Below are 22,757 nucleotides of genomic sequence, written 5' to 3'. Positions count from 1 at the left end.
TGTCTCATTAGGGTTTGGGATTAGGTTAGATTGTTAGGTATAGATTAGGTTAGGTTGTTAGGTTAGGATAGGTTTAGGTTTTTGTAAATAAATTATTGTTTCTCTTCTCTATTTGTTATGTTTTTACCAGCAATGAGGCCTGATTCATAGAGCCTATTTGAAGATGGCTACTTTACCATCACCACATAAAAAAGTACACAACGCAAGGTCCTAAACCCTATTATAGCCAACTTCAACTGTCACTGGGCAGAGAAGCCTATTACAGATTTGGTGCCGTGACCAGGATCAGGTTTCTTGTTGCTGGTAGGAATTGAATTTTATTCAGTTTCATTGTCGTGTCTGATAGTTGTTTGATATGGATGTGTTAAGTCAAGAAGAGTTACTGGCCTTGTCTGATAGTGGTATCAATAATGGGTTTGTTGAGTCCGATGTTGGTTTAAGAGCTCAGTCCATCTTCTTGACATCTACACCTTTTGTCTCTTCGTCCAATAGAAATAATATACTTGGGTTAGGAGTAGAGATGGAGGAAAGGCTGCAACAGAACTCCAGGACATCTGCAGGTGATTTGCGAACTGACCACTCAGTTCCATTTCAAACCCTGCGTGCCCATAGAATTGTAGATAGGGTGTTGACAGATAGGGAAGTTGACGGGTTGAACTTGAATCGAACAGGAACCGGAAACCCGTCTGTTCGATTTCCAAGTCAAGTTGATGATGGTTCTAGTGTAAGGAACAGCAGGTTTCTATCGAGAACAGCTTATTTCCCTGAAGGCTTAACTGCAGACGATACCTTAAATCGTACCTATGTTAGCGATCCCAGTGAAACCATGCTCACACATAGTTCATTTGCTAGGTCTCCTCGTTACCATATTTATTTGTTTTGGACATAAGCTCTGAAATCAGAGCCATGTCTCATTAAGGTTTGAGGTTAGGTTAGATTGTTAGGTATAGATTAGGTTAGGTTGTTAGGTTAGGATAGGTTTAGGTTTTTGTAAATAAATTATTGAGTTTCTCTTTTCTATTTGTTATGTTTTTACCAGCAATGAGGCCTGATTCATAGAGCCTACTATGTAGTATTTGAAGTTGGCTACTTTACCATCACCACATAAAAAGTACACAACGCAAGGTCCTAAACCCTATTATAGCCAACTTCAACTGTCACTGGGCAGAGAAGCCTTTTACATAAGAAAACATGGAGCAGACATATTGTTATACCCATATGAATATAAAAATATTTCTTCGATGAAAAGAAGTGTTTGACTCCTCGTTATACCAAGACTGACAAGGTTTATTGGAAGTTCGAGTCCCGACAGCTGTCGCATTTCCGTGCGAATTTAGTGGTTTGCGTGATGACATGAATTCACTCGCTTACCTCCCTTTGAGGAACTAACATGTCGGTGCCTGCGCTTCAAATAGTGATGTTTTCATGTTGAATTTCGAAACGCTGTTAGCCGGTGCGTGCCGTGTCGACACTCGTATGCTATGCTTTAATTTTCAAGATATCACCATGAACGAATAAAACAGTTCAGAGTTCTTAACTGGAATGAAGAAAAACACAGTCCCCAATGAGTAAACCTGTTGACGATTATTGCTTATTTATTCTCAAGTACACACGTATATACTTTGTCCAAGCAACAAACATTGAGCTATGACATGTTGTTCTTCATGTAAGACGTGTCCCATAGTTGTAATTATGCCGGTCGTTGTATCTTTTTGAACTTGTGATTGTGATGGGGGAAAAGTGTAGATTGTAGAAAAAATATATATGTATCAAAACGTAACTGACAAGACTATACGAGGGTTACATTTGCATTAAAGAAAGAAAGCACAAGGCTGGTAACGGTGGTGAAGGTAAAGAAAAATACTTTGCCTCGAGTTAATCAGGTCAGTGATGCACTTGGAGGTGAGATGATATGAATTTGTTGTGACAAAAACGTGAGGGTCAATATTTGTATTTTCTTTTATATTTTTGACAGGCATTAAAACAGAAAAAAAGATGGAAAGCAAGCCATCTTTGAAGAGATCAGCATCAGATTTGAATGACATTGATACAGATGTGAATGTCACGCCCACCAAACAACTTAAAGTAGATGTAGATGTCAATAATAGTTCAGTGGATGATGGAAATGATAGACCAGTATCAACCACAGGAGTGGATAACAAATGGAACTACAGCAACTGTTGAAAATGGAGGAAAGTCAGACAGCACACAAGATGACAAGCCAGCTATGGTCAAAATTGCATCAGTTCAACGTGATGCCGATGTCATTGCATCTGTGGTGCCCAATGTTGATGTGTCAGCAGTTTATGACAAACTTGCATCACAAAGAAGAAACCCAAACCGAATGGACATTGTAACAACAGAATTACTTGACAATCCACCAGGTGAAGACTTAAAGGCAGGTGAAGCCCCTGGAAATAAGGGAGAAACTGCTTCAAAATCAGAAGCCCCTGGAAATAAGGGAGAAACTGCTACAAAATCAACTCTGTATGAGGATGTCAAGTGTGTGGTTCACAAAGTCAAACTAGTTGCTGCATCTATGAAATTAAATGCTGCTGAAATTTATGCTCTCTTGGAGAGGCATGCCGGTGCCCCTGACCGGACAGATATTGTTGCTAATCTGTTTCTCCAGGATTTGAAGGATACCATTGGAGCTTCCAATGAAGTGGATCTATTTGATGAGGTGCAGAAGGTGATCTCAAAGGTCCCAGCAGCGAATCCTGATCAGGTTTACGCTTTGCTGGAGTCTTTTAGTAGCCATGGGGACAGAGTTCAGAAAGTGATTGACCAGTTGACAAAAGTTGTTGACAAGCCTTTGTTGAAAAAAGATGATTCCTTACCAAATGATCCACAGCTGAGAAATGATCCAGTTTTTTTGGACATGAGAAAGGTAGCCAAGATGTTTCCTGATATGGACAGGAATGAAATCTATGCATATATAGAAGCTCACCATGATAAAAAGGATAGAGTCCAAGTTGTCATAGAGGAAATTCTGCGTTCAACCAAAGGCAGCCTCAGCGCATCTTTGTCAGTTTCTAGTGATGGAGGGGAGGTAACTCCAGGAAAAGTTTTCCCAGGTGCATGTAGCCTACAAGGGGAAGTTGACCAACTGCGGGAAATATTCCCAGATTGTGATCCCAACTATCTCTTTGAACAGCTGGAAGAAAAGGCAAATGATGCAGAGAGAGTGAAAAACTTGGCAGCACAAATGTTTGAAAAACGAAACTATCCCAAAATGAAAGATATTTTGGAGAAGCAACAAAAGATTGCTAAACAAAGACAGATTAAGAATTTAAAGTTTGACATGGAAAACTTCTTATCCAAATTTCCAGACCCAGTGGAATTTTTCTCAAAGACAGATACAGTTATGAGTGACAGTTATAAACAACACTGCCTTGCCTATGTCAAAAATGAGTTTGAAATGTTCAAAGCTGGTTATTTGAAGAAGGTGCTTGATAAATATAATTATCATTTAGCACCAGCCCTCAGGGAATTTAAAGGATTGAAAGCAGATTTAGAAGGTAAGAATGCTGACTATATCTACAAGGTTTATGATTTTATTGTTTCTGACACAGTTGTCTATTTAACTTGTGGGAATGATGCTGTTATCATAGTGATGTTAGTTTTAAGTGAGGTTTAAGTATATTTGAAACTTTGGGAGTTTTAAAGTTTTGAGGGTTTTCCAGAGTAACTGTGCAGTCTTGAAAGTATTCCCATGTTGTTGTTATGTCGACGCCTTGTCCATCTGTCTGTCTGTCCGTCCGTCTGTCCGTCCGTGATCGTTTTGTTTCCGGAGCATAACTCATTATTTTTCAAAAAAAATTGGTAGATATATCAAACAGAACCTAAAGTGGTGCCTTTTGCTATTTACAGATTTTTGTCATTTTTATTTTTCTTGGTTTCCATGGAAACGATTTGAACTTAGTCTCAAAAGGGAAGGATGGGTTTCGTTTCCGGAGCACAACTCAAAAACAGTTCAATATCTTTCAACAAAACTTGGTAAATGTATCAAACAGAACCTGAAGTGGTGCCTTTTGCTATTTACATATTTTGTCATTTTAATTTTTCATGATTTCCATGGAAACAATACCGGATAACAGCTCTATTTTTACAGCAGAAGCAAACGCCATATTAACGGCACTTAAATATATTCAAAGACATCCTAAACATAAACAATATATAATCTTTCCTGACTCTCTTTCTTGCCTTCAGGCTATAAGAAATCTATCTTGCAAACATCCACTTTTAATTAAAATAATCAAACTATATAATGATCTTGCTACTGGCCAATGCGACATCGTCTTCTGTTGGTTGCCCAGCCACGTTGGCATTTCTGGGAACACAATGGCCGATCTTGCTGCCAAGGCAGCATTCAACAAATCTGTGACATCACTTCTTCCATACTCTGACTACAAAGATAGCATTAGAACCTACATCCGTGATCAGATGCAGATGAAGAAGAAGTGGGACACCCAGGCAGGTATCAATAAATTACATGAAATAAAACCTGATATTGGTTACACCTACTTGGGTTGTCAGTCCAGACTTGAGGAGGTCATGATGCGACGATGTCATATTGGTCATACGCATTATACTCATAAATACCTGTTAAAAGGTGAAGATCCACCATTTTGTATCCCTTGTGATGAGAGAACCACGGTCAAGCATGTCCTGCTTGACTGTGTTGAATTCATCATAAGGGATAAATATTTCAATGTAAGAACAGTCAAGAATCTTTTTACAAATGTTAATTTTCATTTAATTATTGTTTTTTTAAAAGAGATTGATTTATTGAATGAATTCTGATTAATGTGTTTTGTAAATAGCTATGTTTTAAAGATTGGTAGTTTAGATTAGTAACTTAGATTGTTAGTGGCTGTACCCTCAAAGGGGGTTAAAGTATTGTAAAATTATTGTCCTCCTGAGAAGGTACGTAAGTCCCAAAACTTTCAAAGTAAAATATAAATTTACCACGTTTTAAACGTAGTATTTTTGTTATTTTAACTATTGGCTCAATTTTCCTACAATCGCCAGCGGCTGAAGGGATGGTGTAAATCTAGCTAGGGTCCATGCAGGTAGCAAAAGTAATGTAAGTCCCCATGGTTCCTAGTATGATGATCTACCTTCAGTTGTTGGCGATCTATAGCCCGTCTTTTATACTGTATTGTCTTCTTTAATTGGAATGTTTTAGCTTTGCTCGCTAGTTTTATATTCATATCTGTGATTCTCTAGTATTTTTACTGTCCATCGTCGACAGGTTTTAATCTTCAAAATGTTTTCACTTGTGTAAATTGTTTTTGTCACGATATGGCTGAGATATTGCCGATGTGACGTTAAATATTAACTCACTCACTCACTCACTCCATGGAAACATGTTGGACATAGTCTTAAAAAGGAGGGGTAGACTTCTTTGTGGAGCACAACTCGAAAACCATTCAATATCTTTCAACAGAACTTAGCAGATATATGAGACATACCCTAATGTGGTGCCTTTTGCTATTTGCGGATATTTGGCATTTATATTTTTCTTGGTATCCATGGAAACAGTTTGGACTTAGTCTCAAAAAGGAGGGGTGGGCTTCATTTCCGGAGCACAACTCGAAAACCTTTCAATATCCTTTAGCTAAACTTGCAAGATGCATGAGGCAGATCCCAAAGTGGTGACTTTTGCTATTTGCAGATTTTTGGCATTTATATTTTTCTTGGTTTCCATGGAAATCAAGTTGGACTTAAAGTAACTGTCGGATGATTAGGGTTTTTTTTACAATATGTTGGGGCCGGGGGGATTTGTCATCTTTTTATGACTCTTGTTTTTTCAACAATGGCAAATATATCTTTTCTATCAGGCTTTCTACTCACTAATTACTGATTTCTAGTTGCTTGTAAGAAAACAAGATAAGCTTAATTGATATTACTAACATAACAAAGTTCCTATTGAATGCTGGAAAAATGGTGATATACCAAACTGAAAGTGTTTTTGGAACAGAGTGCGACTGAAGGAACATTTATGTTGTCTGCGGGTATTCATTTGTACAAATGGAAACATCCAAATCAGGTAATAAAGACCTAAACCAAATGGTTCTTGAAAGCTGTTGCCCCCAAACACATGCATCCTTCTTTTATATTATATTATTTTCTTTCTTTATGCAGAAGAACATTTCAACACAAAGAAACTGAGACAAGAACCTCGAACAGAGCGTTTATCTTTCCCAGATGAACCAGATGAGAGATTTTACCATGAACTACTTTACTCACAAAATGAACAGAGAATAAAAGGTAAAAACAATTGAAAAGCAATTATTGTAATTTTGATCACTGAAGATAAGTCATTTAACAGCATAAACTATAAACTTAGTCACTGAGGAAATGCATGCATTTCTCCACTTTACAAAGATATGACACTCAATTCACACTAACTGAACAAGGATATTTTAAGATTTTCAAAGTATTTCACTTTTATAGTTTTCATGTATGATTTTATTACACCAAAATCAAAGTTAGTTTTTGCTACAGTAATCTGAAGTCTCATGGTAAGTCTCAGTCAAGTGAAGTCTCATGGTATTCATCCCATTCATAAGGAGATTTTGTCATGATTGCTATTTTTAGATAATTTCTTCCGCAATTTTCTGTTTTATGATTAGATTTCTATATAGGTTATTGTTGCTTTTTCAGATCATTTCCTGTTTATAGAGCTGGAAAGGAAAAGGAAACTTCAAGCTGCAAGAAGAAATGGTGAACTGTATGAATGTGGATGTTGTTTTGATGATGAACTTCTATTTGAGGACTTGTCAGCCTGTGCAGATGGCCATCTCTTCTGCCGAGAATGTATCCGCCGATCTACAGAGTCTGCACTTGGTGAAGCAAAGACTAAGTTTCCCTGCTTGACAGGGGAATGTGAATTTGATATTCCACTGACTGTCTTGCAGGAAGTCCTTACATCAGCAATGTTCTCCAGAATGTTGTCTCGGTTACAAGAAGAAGAGATTCGATTGGCTGAAATTCCTGATCTGGTTTCGTGCTCATTCTGTAATTTTGCCACCATTATGTCTGATCCCAGTGATAAAGTATTCAGGTGCCTCAACCCAGAATGCCTCAAGGAGACATGTCGGTCAGTATTTTCATGTCTGATATGTATTTTAGTTTGAAATACAGACATGATCCCTTTGTTTTGGGGTTTTATAGTCGACGCCTTGTCCGTCCGTCTGTAATCATCTTGTTTCCGGAGCATAACTCGAAAAACGTTCAATGCTTTTCAACCAAAATTGGTAGATATATCAAACAGAACCTAAGGTGGTGCCTTTTGCTATTTACAGATTTTTGTCATTTGTATTTTTCTCGGTTTCCATGAAACGTTTTGGACTTAGTCTTAAAAGGAGGGGTGGGCTTCATTTCCGGAGCATAATTCAAAAACCATTCAATATTTTTCTGCAAAAATTGGTAGATATAGCAAACAGAACCTAAAGTGGTGCCTTTTGCTATTTAAAGATTTTTGATATTTCTTATTTTGTCGGTTTCCATGGAAACGATTCAGACTTAGTCTAAAAAAATCAAGCTGGACTTTAAGTAACTGTCAGATGCTTTTTCTTTCAAATATGTGGGGACCGTGGGGATATGTCATCTTCTGATGACTCTTGAAACCGTTCAATATCTTTCAACAGAATTTGGCAGATATATGAGACAGATCTTGTAGTGGTGGCTTTTGCTATTTACAGAATTTTGTTATTTTTATTTTTTCTCAGTTTCCCTGGAAACGATTCAGACTTAGTCGCAAAAGGGAGGGGTGGGCTTCGTTTCCGGAGCACAACTCGAAAACCGCTCAGTATCTTTCAACAGAACTTGGCAGATATATGAGGCAGATTTTGAATAGTGCCTTTTGCTATTTACAGATTTTTGGCAATTTTATTTTACCAGTTTCCATGGAAACGATTCGGACTTAGTCTAAAAAAAATCAAGCTGGACTTTAAGTAACTGTCAGATGCTTTTTTCTTTCAAATATGTGGGGGCCGGGGGGATATGTCATCTTCTGATGACTCTTGTTTGATTTATCTAGCCCCTACCTCAGCTCAGTATATGTTAATCAGAATTATTTTCCAGGCTATGCAAGGAACCCAATCATGTGCCATTGAAGTGCGAGGAGGTGGAGAAACAAGGGGAGACAAGCATGAGAACCTACATTGAGAACCGCATCTCAGAGGCCATGTTGAGAACCTGCCATCGCTGCAAGAAGAGATTCTTCAAGGATTACGGTTGCAACAAGATGACATGTTCCTGTGGCGCCACAAGTTGCTACGTGTGCCGAGAACCAGACATTGACTATGATCACTTTAATGGTGGCAGGTAAGAAAACAGTGCAAGGTGGAAAATTACATGTTTGTGTCTTTTATACTCCCTTTTTATCCCCACAGCATGTAATGCGGGGGGATATAGTCGACGCCTCGTCCGTCTGTCCATCCGTCTGTCCATAATCATTTTGTTTCCAGAGCATAACTAAAAAAACGTTCAATATTTTTCAACAAAAATTGGTAGATATATCAAACAGAACCTTAAGTGGTGCCTTTTGCTATTTGCACATTTTTGGCATTTTTATTTTTCCCGGTTTTCATGGAAACCATTCGGACTTAGTCACAACTCGAAAACTTCTTAATATCTTTCAGCAAAACATGGCAGATATATGAGACAGATCTTGAAGTGGTGCCTTTTGCTATTTACAGATTTGTGTCATTTTTATTTGTTTTGGTTTCCATGGAAACGATTGGACTTAGTCTCAAAAGGGAGGGGTGGGTTTCATTTCTGGAGCACAACGCGAAAACTTCTTAATATCTTTCAACAAAACTTGGCAGATATGTGAGGCAGATGCCAAAGTGGTGTCTTTTGCTCTTTACAGATGTTTGGCATTTGTATTTTTCATGATTTCCATGGAAACGATTTGGACTTTAAACTAACTGTCAGATGATTTGTTCTTTCAAATATGTGGGGGCCGGGGGGATATGTCATCTTCTGATGACTCTTGTTCTATCTGTAAGCGAAGTAAAAGGTTATGGCTTCAAGAACGAAGAGAAAAAGTAATCATTAACATATTAATTAATGATGAATTAAATACATGATGGAAAGTTTGGTGAATATGAGAGTGTGGGGTCCCAGCACTTTGCGGACCGAGACTCCAGACATAACTAGGAGTATGGGCCTTTTTCATCCAAGAAACCCAGAGAAGATCGACCTGTGAAGAAGGCACGAAAATCTACCTCATATCCCGCTGAGCAAGAAGAATTTTTGTTGGCCTCTTCCGATTCATATCTTAGCGACAACCTCAGTCATTTGTTTCGCTCCTCGGATTCAAGCATGCCACCGAACGCCAAGCCTAGAGACTAAGTGGTTATTCAGCTGAACCAACGAGAGCCCTAACTATAACCGATTCATGCTTGACGAACCCGTTTGTCGCAGCCACTGCGTCTCAGCCTTCGAACTTGACATTAGGTTTGGTGATCCCGCTCACCTCTACCTATTCGTCGGAGGCAACTAGAGCGATGTAACTGAACCTACCTGTCTCTTGGGATCATTCCTGAGATACACAACCTCACCCTAACATGGTCTTTGACTTAATGGTGCGAGCCATGACAACGACTTTAGAGCAAGTACAGCAACCAGATACGTTTCTGAATCAGAGTCGTCAAGTCCTACCTCTGAGTTCGCCGATCTCACCACATTTTCGGGAGGACCTGTCTACGCCTGAGGGTAGCATCAAACTTGTAGATACGACGCACATAACTCAGATGGCAGGGTTCTTCAGATGCAGCCTTTAAAAACCTGATTGATAACATCAACAAGGGACTACTGCATTCTGCAAAAGAATGAAGAGAGAACTGAAGCAAGCGTTATAGCGAGACAATGATAGCGCTTTAGCGTGATGATTGCTCCCCATGCATAGATCTTGCTACCTTTGTCAATCCATCAGTACATGCAGTGGTAGCTCGACGAATCAATATTTATGGAAGAGTTCCCTTCTCTGTGCGCTCCTGAGGCTGAATGATCCCCATGAGCCGGTCCTCCTACCTTCGTCGCTCCATCGGTACCTGTAGTGGCTTGACGAATTGAAAGTTTGCTTGACATTGTTCAGCACCACTCATCACCTACTCGTAGATGCATCTCTTCGAGGATGGAAGCCCATCTTCACGTTGATCAAGTGGCAGGGCTGTGGTCGCTAAACGAGCAATTCCTCCACAAAAACAAACTGGAGTTCAAGGCAGTCATCTTAGCCATAAGACATTGGGCACAATCGGACAACTTGACATTAGTGTGGTACATCAATCATCTGGGTTCAACAGATTCATTGAAGCTTCTTGGTTGGGCAACCCAGTTCTCCCAACTGGTAGACACCCTGGTCATCACAGCAAGAGCCGGCTCTACTACCTTGAGTGTTACAGAAGCTACAGTCCACCAAGAAGATAACACTGCTGTTGGTCGCGCCCTACTGGCAGGCTTGAAGTTGGTTCATAGATCTGCTAAGTCTCGCCGATCCAGATCCAGTGGCTGGTACTGGTCCACCCACACTCAGATCATCTTCAAGGGTCCCTGCAAACGTTATGTCTTCACGTTTGGCGCATTTGCAAAGGTCCTTGATCGCCAAGGGATATTCCAGGAGAGTTGCTGTGACTATTACTTCAGCACACCATTGTTCCACATGCTCGCTCCATGGTAAGAAATGGAAGAATTTTTAGGGTTACTGCAGAGTGAAGGATATTCTGTATAGCTTCTGCCCAGACTGTTGCCGAGTATCTACAACATTTGCGAATGTCTAAGAAACTGAAAGGATCTACTTTAGCTACTTAATTAGCAGCTATCAACACGGTCCTAGCTACGGCAACGGGCATCAAGATACCGGACCTGAACTCCAGTCCCTACTGCACTCCTATAAGCTAGCTGATCAGTCCAAGAACTTCCAAGCTCCTGCTTGGGATCTTTCCATCATGCTTTAGCACCTCAACTTGAGTGACTGCGAACCTTCAGACAAGAGTTTCAAGCGTATTATTTTTTTAGACCTTCTTCCTGGCTCGAATGTCGGAGCTCCATGCTTTGGATCCTGACCAACTTCAATTCGAGCGGAAGAAACGTGGAATTTTTCTTGAGTCTACGTTGGGGCTTTATAGCAAAAAAACAACTGCCAGGGCAGCTGTAAGGCTCTTCACTATCCCACCGTTGTCCACTATTCTTGGGCTGGATGATAAGGAAGATCTCTCGCTCTGCCCAGTTAGAGCTTTAAAGATCTACATTGCTGCTTCACAAGACCGTCGAAGGCTACGTAAGCGTCTCTTTATCACGGCAGCAGTTGCTCGACTCTAGCGTTCTGGATGAGATCAACTTATCCTTCAAGCAGACTTCCTTCACCAGACTTCCCACTCCAGCTGCATCAAACCTACATGAAACTTGAGCACTAGCCTCTACGATGGCTTCTATCAGCAACTGTTTGTTGACTTTCATCATGGAGGGATGCTGCTGGAAGTCAGAGATATTTTTTTCTCTATTTTTAGGGCTTAGATCTACCTCACCTGGATTTATACTTGGGCATAGGCATGTAGTTACCATTGAGCGACTTCGTCATAGACAGAGAAGAGCAGCCTTATACTAGAATGCAGAGGTGATCGACACTCATGCTTACTGACCTCTACTCTAACGAGCAATCACGTCAGTAAATAGTGAATACCAAACTCCAGTGATGTTCGAAGCATTCTTCTCCTAAGTTCCAGACACATTATTGACTAGCTTAGATAAGGAGCAAGAGTTAATTAGTGTTGTTTGGAACTGAACGTTAAAACTGTTGAGCTAACTGAGCCATTTTGTCTTTCACCTGTATGTGTGATCGCGGCGGGAGATGGTTTCGAAGCATGGGCTGGCCAGATTAGAGTTATCAGACTTTAATTTACTGAGGCTTTCTGGAAACCGGGGCAAGGTGGAAAAACCTAATGAGCTCTGTCTTTTTGTTTGAACAAAAGTTGCGGCTGAAAACTACATTTACTCGGGAGCACCCAAACTCCATGATAATTTTGTTCTGTGTAAGCCAAGGGGTATGAGGAACAACCCGCCACAATTATGGGAGTTTTGTAGTTAATCAGATTATACTCATAACTGGCGTCCTTGCACGTCATCAGCACTTGCCACGGTTGTTATTCAACTACAGACACTGCACAGATTATGACTTAGCTCCAAGAAGAGAATGATCAGACAAAGGAGTCACATGATCAACCAGAGAACATACTGCATGCTTCTCACAGGCTACAAGGCTGTCCAGGAATGGGAGCAGTGGGGAGTGTTTGCGCGAATGGTACAAGAGAGGCTGGAAACTGTGTTTACAGTTTGTTTCCACTCAGCTGTCGATCATGAGAAGGCGTGAGATAGCATAAGTATATAAATATACAATTTATAGTTAAAATTTTCAAAGGTATTAACTCTGCAAAAATGTTTTAGCTTACTAAAACTAAATTGGTTTGCAAATAATATGTAAACCATTAATATATAATGTGTGACCCTTGTTATAATGGTTATGCAGCTGTTCCGATACTTCAGATACAGGGACACTGGTAAATTTGATATAAGACCATGCCACTGTTCAGTTGCAGTGAGATGCTGAACATTTTTTCTCTGTCCACAGGTGCAGCAACACTGAGGATGCTCAAAGGATTCATGCAGAGGAGATGGAGAAGGCCGCTGAGGAGGCAAAGGCACAATATCTGAAGGATCATCCTGATGCAGACATCAACTCACTCAAGTACGACCCCAGGAAACATGTTCAAGAATGTAAGTAGTGCAGTAACAGTAGCACTATCAACAGTCATCAGACTTGAAGTGCCCGGTCATCAGGCTTGTCTTGGCACTGCTGTCAGGCTTGTAGTGTCATAAGCATCATCAGTCAACAGTTTGCACCTTCATCAGGCTTGTAGTATCATAAGTCATCAGGCTGGTAGCATCATCAGTCAACAATATGCACCGTCATCAGGCTTGTAGTATAAGTCATCAGGCTGGTAGTATAAGTCATCAGGCTGGTAGTATTAGTCATCAGGCTGGTAGTATAAGTCATCAGGCTGGTAGTATAAGTCATCAGGCTTGTAGTATCATCAGTCATCAGGCTTGTCATCAGGCTGGAGTATAAGTCATCAGGCTTGCTTGTATTATAAGTCATCCTGCTTGTAGTATAAGTCATCCTGCTTGTAGTATAAGTCATCACGCTGGTAGCATCATCAGTCAACAGCATGCACCATCAGTCAACAGTTTGCATCATCAGTCGACAGTTTGCACCGTCATCAGACTTGTAGTATAAGTCATCAGGCTGGTAGTATCATCAGTCAACAGCAGTGTGCGAAATAGTTTCGATATTTTACTAGCCGGTCGGGCTAGCTATGCCTGAAAGTTACTAGCCCACAAAATAATTCACCAGCTCGAAATTTGAATGTAGAAACTAAGCAATAGATTACAAAAATAGATGAGAATAAGATATTGTCAGCATGACACGGGTTTCATAATTAAGCTGCTAATATGATGAACATTTTTTATCATACCATTATCTTGCATGATTTAAAAGTGTATTATGACTTAACAAGTCGGAGAGAGATATATATTTACAAATAACCCCATGAAAAGTCTCTAGCCAGTCGGGCCAGTGACTGTGGAGATTTCTGGCCCCATTGGATTTTGACTAGCCACGGGCTAGCGGGTCAGTGGCCATTTCACACACTGGTCAACAGTTTGCACCATCATCAGGCTTGTTTTGTGATCACCATTAGGCTTGCAATGTCATAAGTCATCAAGCTGATAGCATCACAGTCATCAAGCTTGTAGTATCACAAGTCATAAGGGTAGAAGTACATCAGTCTTGTAGTATCATCAATCAGCAGGCTTGAAGCATCATCAGTGATCAATCTTGTAGTGTGCACTCATCAAACTTGTGGTGTCATCAGTGCTTAGGCCTGTAGTGTCATTTCACATTAGGCTGGTACCATCATCAGTCATGAAGCTTGTAGCATCATCAGAATTGTAGCATCATCAGTCATCAGGCTTGTAGCAATGTCAGTTATCTGGCTTGAGTCATCTGGAATATAGGAATATATACCTTGACGATCAAAATGTTGGTCAACATTGGGAAGGAAGTATGTTGTACCGTATATGACCGACTATAAGTCGGAAATTTAATACCAGAAAATGGAGCTAAAAAATCAGACCCAACATATAATTGAGTTCATTAATCTACCGCATAAATTCCAGAGGTCAGGTGAGTGAATCTGCCAGCCCAGCGAACTCAACTGGCAATGTTTACACCGAAAGCAGGAAGCATATACATACTGACAACGTTTCCAAAGGTAAATGCCTGTCACAAATAGGCAACATGGACGAGACTCCCCTCACATTCGACATGCCAGGGAACAGGACCATTCACACCAAGGGGTCGTCAACCGTCACTGTGAAGACGACCGGGACAGAGAAAGCCCACTTCATCGTCGTACTGTCATGCAACGCCGATGGAAAGAAGTTGACGCTGATGGTGATATTAAAGAGGAAGACGATGCCTGTACATCCCAAGGGGTGGATGGATGAGACACTGGTTGCTGTCGCTGGCTGTCACATGAATGAATTAAATAACCCAGGATATTGTGCTGTCTGACCGGATTTAGATCTTCATAGTGGATGGCTAGACATCACACTTATTGCTACTTACATTTTGTTATGTGAGGTGCCCGAGGTTGTCAGTCTCTCTTTGTGTGGGACATGTTTCGAGTGCATCTGTGTGACGTCGTGAAGAAGAAACTGAAGGAAAACAAGACAAAACAAGTGGTCATCCCCGGTGGGTGCACGTCACTCCTCCAGCCCCTGGAAGTCTCCCTAACAAGCCATTCAAACAGAGAGTGCGACAACAGTGGTCCGAGTGGATGGTGAATGGTGAACACACGTTCACTAAGAACAACACCATGAGACGTGCGCCCCTCCCTACAGTCGCTACGTGGGTGCGTGACTCGTGGGATGCTATTCGGGGGATATGGTCAGACGAAGCTTCCTAAAGTGCGGTATTTCCAACGCCATGGATGGCAGTGAAGACTCTTCTCAGACCTCATCAAGTCAACCTCCCTAAAAATAATATTTGTATTTGTATGGAGATATCCCTACCCTCAACATCAATACATGTATGCGGTATTTTATATATCCCTCCACTCAATGGTGATATATGTATGCAATTGTTATTTTATATTTGTTTCTTCAATGTTTTTTCTGTTTTATCATGAAGAGTGAACTGTCTGATATAAATGATAGAAAGCAACGTCGTCGTTTGTCTTTTTTTCATAGGGAATTATGAAACTGTTCATTTCACACAAACACAACCTTTCTTGGAAGCGATCGCTTCACCGGTTATGTAAGGCTTCTGTTGATTGGCCTTTCATTTTATCATTAGCCAATCAGAAATCTGCTCTCAAAATAAACAAGTTTCAGGTATCTTGAACTATCCGTTCACCAAGCTGGCAAAAGAACATGTTTTTACAAAAGATAACAAACACAGTAAGTCAACAATTTATTGGATGTTTTATTATGCTATATACAAAGTGTTCCGTTAGTATGAAACAGTAAATATCAAAACAAAACAAACACGTGTTTACGTTCGTCATGTTACAGTGTTGAACAGTCACGATCTTGATCTACCCAATACCGATACATACAGGGCCGACTTATATTTGAGTTACATGGTTTTGGCAAGAATTTAGAGGGTTGAGAAAGGGGCCCAACTTATAGTCAGATCCGACTTATAGTCAGGTCATATAAGGTAGCTATGTAATTGATAATAGTGTCATTATGTCCATTACACACAAGAGGTTTACAATTCAATAACTTCAGATATTCAGTAGCACCAGTTATATATAGTTTATGGTCAATATTTTTATCATACTTTGTTGTGAATTATATTTTGACTTAAATTTGGACAACCTCCATGGTCTAGTGGAAAGAACATGTGCCAGGAGAGCAGAAGGTAGGTGGTTTAATCCCCAGGCTGCATCAGGCTGCAATAGAGGTACTTGTTACTTTGCCTGCCACTTAGCATTTTTAGGAGGTAAAACAAAGTTTCAGTATAGTGTGTCTGGGTAGGGTTGCCATGTTGAACTACGGCATGGTGCGTCAGAGGAGTGGCACTATAAACACACAAGCAGACTCATGTGGATGTACATGTATATATGAGTGCAATAACTGTGAATGTGACTTAAACACAATGTAAACATTAGTTAACCCCTCCTTTAATTTGATACTTTGTTTCAGATAAAATGGGTGCCGGTTACCATGGAGATGGTGGTTATGATGAGTAAGTTATCTACATAAGTTTTGTCTTTCTGTTTGTGTTTTGCACAGAAGCTAAACAGATCATACAAGCATTGATTATGTTCAAAGATATGCCAAAATATGTACACAACTCACACTTTCTCATTATTATCCCCCACCATGAAGTGAGAGGGGGTATAGGTTTGAGCTCTGTCCGTCTATCTGAGATGATGGGGACAGATTTTCTCAGAAACTGTTAGATAGGGAAACCAAATTTGGTATGTGTTTTCAGGACATGGAGTTCGAGAACAAAAACCAATTTGTTAAGGAGTTATGGCCCCTTGTCATGCATTTCTTGACTTAGTGCATGGTATCCCCAATGGGAACAGATATTCAGTGATTTTGAGATGTGTTGTATGTTTGTGTCAAAGGTCCAAGCTTTGTTCCCATAACCCAATAAATGTTGAGTTGCTTTTGTACAAATACACTTGAATGAATTAAATAACCCAGTAGTAAAACGATATTGTGCCGTCTGACCGGATTTAGATCTTTATAGCTTGTGTATACTTATGTCTTTACACATGTCTTATGTTTTGCTACAATGTAGATATGTGTAGCATCACACTTATTGCTACTTAGATTTTGTTATGTGAAGGGTTATTTTTGTAATACATGCAAAACAAGTATCGTGTAGTCCAAGCTCTATGGCTAACTTTTAGTGTTTTTTATTTTATTGGCTTAAAAGCACATTCTCATTGAGAGTAAATGGAAAAATAGATTCTTGACAGCATTAGGATTCTGTAATGTTCTACTGTTGTAGATACAATGAGGATCGGTCTGATGATGATGACAGTGACTACTAGGATCTTCTGGACCTCATGACAACCTACAGATGTCAGAACTGCCAGGATTCCTAAATGGATTTGATGACACTGGATGACATGTTGATGTAACCCAACGACATGTAACATTGCTATTAGCATCAGTCCCTGGATTGTCTTGTCCTGACTGGACTATTTATAGGCCCCCATTATGTAGCTTGAATACCGCAGGTGTGTCTCAGTAAACAACACACAAACCAGCCTCGATAATCTCCAGGGTACACGCTACGATCACTGTCCACTATACCCTGGATGCATCCACGGCTTGGCCTGATAATTATATTACCTCCCTTTGCTGGCTCTGCATTCTCACAGTAGCCAGTCAGCTAAGCCACCGTTACATCCGAGCTTGCCAGTGTCAACAAAGATAGCGGTCACAGACACAAAGGTTTGTTCGCAGTGCCACTTAGATTTTTGAGGAAATAATAGACAAATTGACAGATCTGAAACTTTCAAAAAAATATATAGAACTCCTTCTACCTCTTTCAGAGTAACTCTGCATCAATTGTGTTGCCAAGTTTAAACAGTTAGATAATTTAGGAAGCGAAAGTGAGTTGTGATTGGTTCGCTGAACTTCCCAGCGTAAACACCTGATTGGATAAAAAGCCAGCCAAGGGAGGTAATAAAAACATCGGGCCAAGCCGTGGATGCATCCAAGGTATAGTGGAGAGTGATCGTAACCTATACCCTGGAGATTATCGAGGATGCACACAAACATGCTATGCTATACTGCCCTGATTGTGATTTGTGTCAACCATATAAACTGTATAACACCTGCATTCATCTATCTTTCCTCCTTAAGCTGACATTTCCTGATAATAATAATAAATATATATTTATATAGCGCTTATTTCCAGTTCTGTTAAACTCCTCAAAAGCGCGCTTTTGGGCAATGAATTGTCCTGGGGAATATGTACAACAGTGAGTCTATATAAACGGAGAGTTTGCAGTTCAGACGTAACATGAGGTGAAGAGGTAGGTTTTCAGGTGTGATATGAATGTTTCTATGTTCTGAGAAGATCGTAATTCAAAAGGGAGAGAATTCCAGAGCCGTGGAGCTACGATTTGGAAGCTTCTATTTCGAAAAGATGTTGGGCGGAGGAACTGTCAGTAGGAGTTGGCTATCGGATTGCAAAGATCTTGCAGGTTGGTATTTGTTAATAAGTTCGTTGAGTTAGGGAGGTGCCTCAGAGTGGTATCCACGGAAAGTTAGAGTCAGTGTTTTGAAATTTGATTCTGTCTACAATCTTAAGCCAGTGTAGATTCTTCAGTATAGGGGTGATGTGGTCTGATTTTCTTGTTCTCTTGATTAATCGTGCAGCGGAATTCTGGACTTTTTGGAGTTTGTTGATGAGACGGTATGGCAAGGCCATAAAGAAGTGAATTACAGTAGTCAAGATGAGACATAACACAGGCTTGATAACACTGAACGTCTGTGGTAAAAAGAATTTAATGACTCTTCTTGTAACAGTACCAGAGCTCTTGAAACAACAGAATGCATTGTGTTCAACAAAGAATGATTGTGTATTGAAACAATTATCATGTCAAGGTTGAAGGATGCATAGGAATCAGAGGAGTCATTTATTGTTCATATGTGAAAGATATCATTGGATTGTAAATAATATCAATTGTTATCAGTTGATAGCATGATTTTTTTTGTCATCTGTAGTCAAAGTAAAGTGATAATTTACAAGACTACAAATGTATATATATATTTGTCAAATTTATAGCACATCATGTCATTGAGCAGATTTTGACAATCACTGACATCATGCCACAGCACATCAATGTACAGTACATTAATGTTCAGATGAAATATTGTTTGGTAATTGAAACATTTGTTTTTGTTGAAATAGTTTGTAAACTTTACAAAGCACTTAGGTTGATTGATATTAAATGTTTACCTTAGTATAACTGCTGTTTCACGGGGAAATGTTGGGAGAACGGGGATCCGCCAAAAGCCCCTCTGGACAAAAGCCCCTCGCTAATTTTATGCACCCCTGTCAAAAGCCCCTCGATTCATGTATTTCATAAAAGAATGAACATTTCTCATGGCTCTTATATATTTTATAAAGTATTTTAAGTATTTTATCATACAAGTGTAAAGGAAATGGAGCTAATTTGCTCAAGTATGAGCGAGGTGTATAAATATTTCTGCGAAAAACATTTGACTAAAACTTGATCATGCAGTTAATACGCCGCCTCAAAAAGCTGTGTTTTGAAAACAGAATGCTGTCCGTTATACTGAGGACGTTCCTTCCGCCATAAGCCATAACATTAGGTTGTGTGGATTTGTTTAATTATTAATTATTATGTAAAACAATTTTTCGAGTCATTAATAATTTCTTGTTGATTTGTTTTCATTTGTTTGATGATATATATTTCTTATTCACTAAAATTATTTGCTAATTACATGTTAATGTACATAGTAATTAGGGTCATTATTTTATGAAGCAATAAAATGTTTCTAATTTATTGTCTTTAATCTTATTTTCCCATTAATACATAAAGTGAGGGGCTTTTGGTCATTTTTCGAGGGGCTTTTGTACCAAGGGCCTTTTGCCCTGAGGGTCTTTTGACCTAGACCCAGGAGAACACTTTGTCCTGTGGGGTGTCTCCAGAAAGGAGTGACTGAATGTTTTTTGTGCAATATTCTAGCTGTACCAACATTGGGTGTGGGCTTGGTACACTTAAGTACTGTTGGAAATAGAAACAAAATGGGTTTTTTTTCACATTTATATCTACAATTTATGTAGTTAATATGTGAAAGTATGAAATATCTGTTCAACTATGTTTGGCCTAACTACAGTCTGAGTGGTAGGGAGATAGGAAACGTAAATAAGGGACTTTACTGAGGAGAGATTAGGACAGGAATGAGCAGTGCAGTTTTTTTCTAAGTCCAAAGCTGACTTGTTTTGAAAAGACCATGGCTTTATGCAAATTAGTGTGCAATGATATTGTATTACAAAGGACACTTTTTAAATGCCCATTTTGAAATTAGACTTAGCTTCATTATAAATGATAGCTGATTTAAAGAATAATAGCTTTAATGCTGCAACTATTAAGGATGTAGCTACCATGGAGTCTCACTATCACTATAAAAACAAACAGACAGACAAGCAAAACCAGGACAGGTATCGCAGACAGTGGTTGGGGTCGGGCTGGGGGATAGAGACATCAGCTACCGGTAAGATAAGATAATCCTTGAGGGGAATTTAACTGGGGAAGTAAATTGCATGTCATTACAATTTACAAATAATATCTAGTCCTGTCGATCTTTGGTGGTCATGCCACCTTTATATTTAGAGATATTTATTACGATGGGTATCATACTCTTTTACATATCACAACATAAATCTTATGAAAGAAAGACACGTAAGATGTAAATCAATAGATGAAACAAATTCAGCACTCATGAAAAAGCATCAAATGTCTTTGAGATGACCCCTTGTGCCTGTAGGCAGCACATGCATTTCATGCCAGGTGAGTCGACGGTCCATCGTCATACCTGGCTGAGCGATTGTTTTCAACAGCTATTCGTATTTTAAGTTTTGTCCGATGTAAACATGCTTTTATGGATATCATATTACACATCCCACTGAACGCCCAGTTAGGCCGATGTGTGTTATTTTGACATATGCTATTTGCAGTTGTGTAAATTTTAGGGATACAGAGTAACAACCTAAAAACAGGGTTTTTTCTATTTCCACCAGTACTTTAGTGATAGTTTACCCAACCAGGTGAGTTGGATCAGGGCTGCTCAATCAAACAGATGGGAATACATGTGTCATGACTATATTTTTTTAAGAAACAGTATTTACAACCAAGCATGATATGTTTATTGCAGGTGTTTTAAGAGTTTATGTTAAACTATAATCGAGATTCCAGATCGCCTCACTGCATTTGAGGAGAAACAACTGACGCTGTTTATGTACACACAATTCTCCAGGTTACACATTGTAATCAGCTTGCTGCCATGGTCTGGTGCATATAGTGTGTCCCTGGAGAGTCAGTGGTTCCTTCCCATCACTGCATCATACATCAAGCTGTGACCCTGTCTGGCACTCAGCAATAATGGGATAAAACAAGGACTTGTTGGCTCAGTCAGAATAATTTGTTTCAGTGGGGTATCCAATGCAGCATGGGGATCAGTAGGCTAGCACAATTAACACAATATTTGTCCAGACTAACACAAGCAAATGTGCTTGCACAGACACACAGTATGCATGCATGTATGTCACTGTGAAGGTGCAATAATTTTAAATGCAATATTGAACCTACTTATTCCTTCTCACTTGTTTAAACATGACTCTCCTATGATAAAATGTATTAAAGTGTGAATTAATTATGGGACTCCACACAGGAACTTGATGTCTTTGTTATGTTTGTCAAAGAAATGCTTTTACCTTGTTATACCAAATTATGTTTCTGTTAGACAGATCATAAATGTTATGTTTTGTTTGATTATACCTCTCTAAGAATTTGTATTATAACTGTATATATGATTGTCTAAATTATTTGTTTTGATGTATGTATGTACCTAATACAGGGATGTGGCTCACACTCTTGTGCATTTATTTAAATTACTACTCTTAATGCAATATTACAAACTTTCCTTCACCTTCAAATGCCCTGTGTCCTATTGTCGCTTTGTTCCTGCCATTCCCTTGACTGAAGGGGCATCTAAGCATATTTGGAGACATTCGTGAGTCATTTGAGGCAGCACATTTCCCTCAGTCAGTCAGTCAGAAACCTAAGATCATCGATGTGAATACAGGTGTGCCCAGATTATGTTTCAAGGTTTGCCCACATCATACCTGTGTTCACCAAGTGGTATCGATGTGAATACAGGTGTGCCCAGATTATGTTTCAAGGTTTGCCCACATCATACCTGTGTTCACCCAGTGGTAAACATCTGAGACCAGCATAACTTTGGGCCTGTCTCCCTAATCAAGCTTACACCTGTCATCAAAGCAGCCTGTAAAAAACACTCTATCTCTAACCTTATGTGTATCTTTTGCCACATTATCCAGCGTCAAGAATTCTGCAGAACTGCTGTGTTTTTCTGATTTTCTGTACATGATCATATGGTGGATCAGTTTGGTTTAGTTTTTTTTAATAAGTCACAGAGGCCAGTCCCTTTATATTTATCTACAGTTTAGAATAGTTCATTAGGAAAGACCAATCAAATTTCACTCATCTATCTGTCATCCGTTTTCCACTTTGTAAAGAAAATCTATGACAGGAAATGATTAATAGGACTAGTAACATTTTTATTTACAAAATTAAATTCAGGTTTGAAATCCCTTCATGGGTTGAGGCCAAAATAGAGTCAATAAAGTTTAAGTACTCTGCTTCATGTGATCTTGCACCACATTATTTGGTCAACCTAATGAACAGGTACAAGCCGACAGTCACTGCACTCAGAAATTGGTACCTCTTGTACATACTGCATTACAAACTGACATTATTATGGAAATATAAGTTTTTTAGTGTCAACCCATAACTGTGTAACAAAACTACATAAAAGCATAAAACTGTCTCCAACTTGGGACATGTTCAAATCTCACTCTCCTAGCCTGACACCTTAAA

The 22,757-nt window shown here is 39.4% G+C and overlaps 1 protein-coding gene across 1 annotated transcript; it reads left to right on the top strand.

Moving 5' to 3' along the window:
• Window positions 1–1,381: 1,381 nt before the first annotated feature.
• LOC124289685 lies at window positions 1,382–17,450 on the top strand. The gene is made up of 8 exons (XM_046726303.1): window positions 1,382–1,568; window positions 1,976–3,521; window positions 6,151–6,276; window positions 6,673–7,108; window positions 8,095–8,337; window positions 12,644–12,789; window positions 16,285–16,327; window positions 17,105–17,450. Exons 2-8 carry the CDS (start codon window positions 2,096–2,098, stop codon window positions 17,145–17,147), a joined length of 2,463 nt encoding a protein of 820 aa, XP_046582259.1. The 5' UTR covers window positions 1,382–1,568; window positions 1,976–2,095; the 3' UTR covers window positions 17,148–17,450.
• The last annotated feature ends 5,307 nt before the right edge of the window (window positions 17,451–22,757 follow it).

Source organism: Haliotis rubra, unplaced genomic scaffold (assembly GCF_003918875.1).
Source record: "Haliotis rubra isolate DU_JTF1 unplaced genomic scaffold, ASM391887v1 Scf447, whole genome shotgun sequence".
Taxonomy (NCBI): domain Eukaryota; kingdom Metazoa; phylum Mollusca; class Gastropoda; order Lepetellida; family Haliotidae; genus Haliotis; species Haliotis rubra.
This window is presented reverse-complemented; position numbering and strand designations above follow the sequence as displayed.

What these genes read in the sequence shown, in the direction of transcription:
- LOC124289685 (XM_046726303.1), top strand. Translation starts at nt 2,096, where the DNA reads ATGTCAATAATAGTTCAGTGGATGATGGAAATGATAGACCAGTATCAA. An exon ending in AAATGAACAGAGAATAAAAG is followed by an intron (nt 6,277 to 6,672) that starts GTAAAAACAATT and finishes TTGCTTTTTCAG; the next exon opens with ATCATTTCCTGTTTATAGAG. An exon ending in TGCCTCAAGGAGACATGTCG is followed by an intron (nt 7,109 to 8,094) that starts GTCAGTATTTTC and finishes ATTATTTTCCAG; the next exon opens with GCTATGCAAGGAACCCAATC.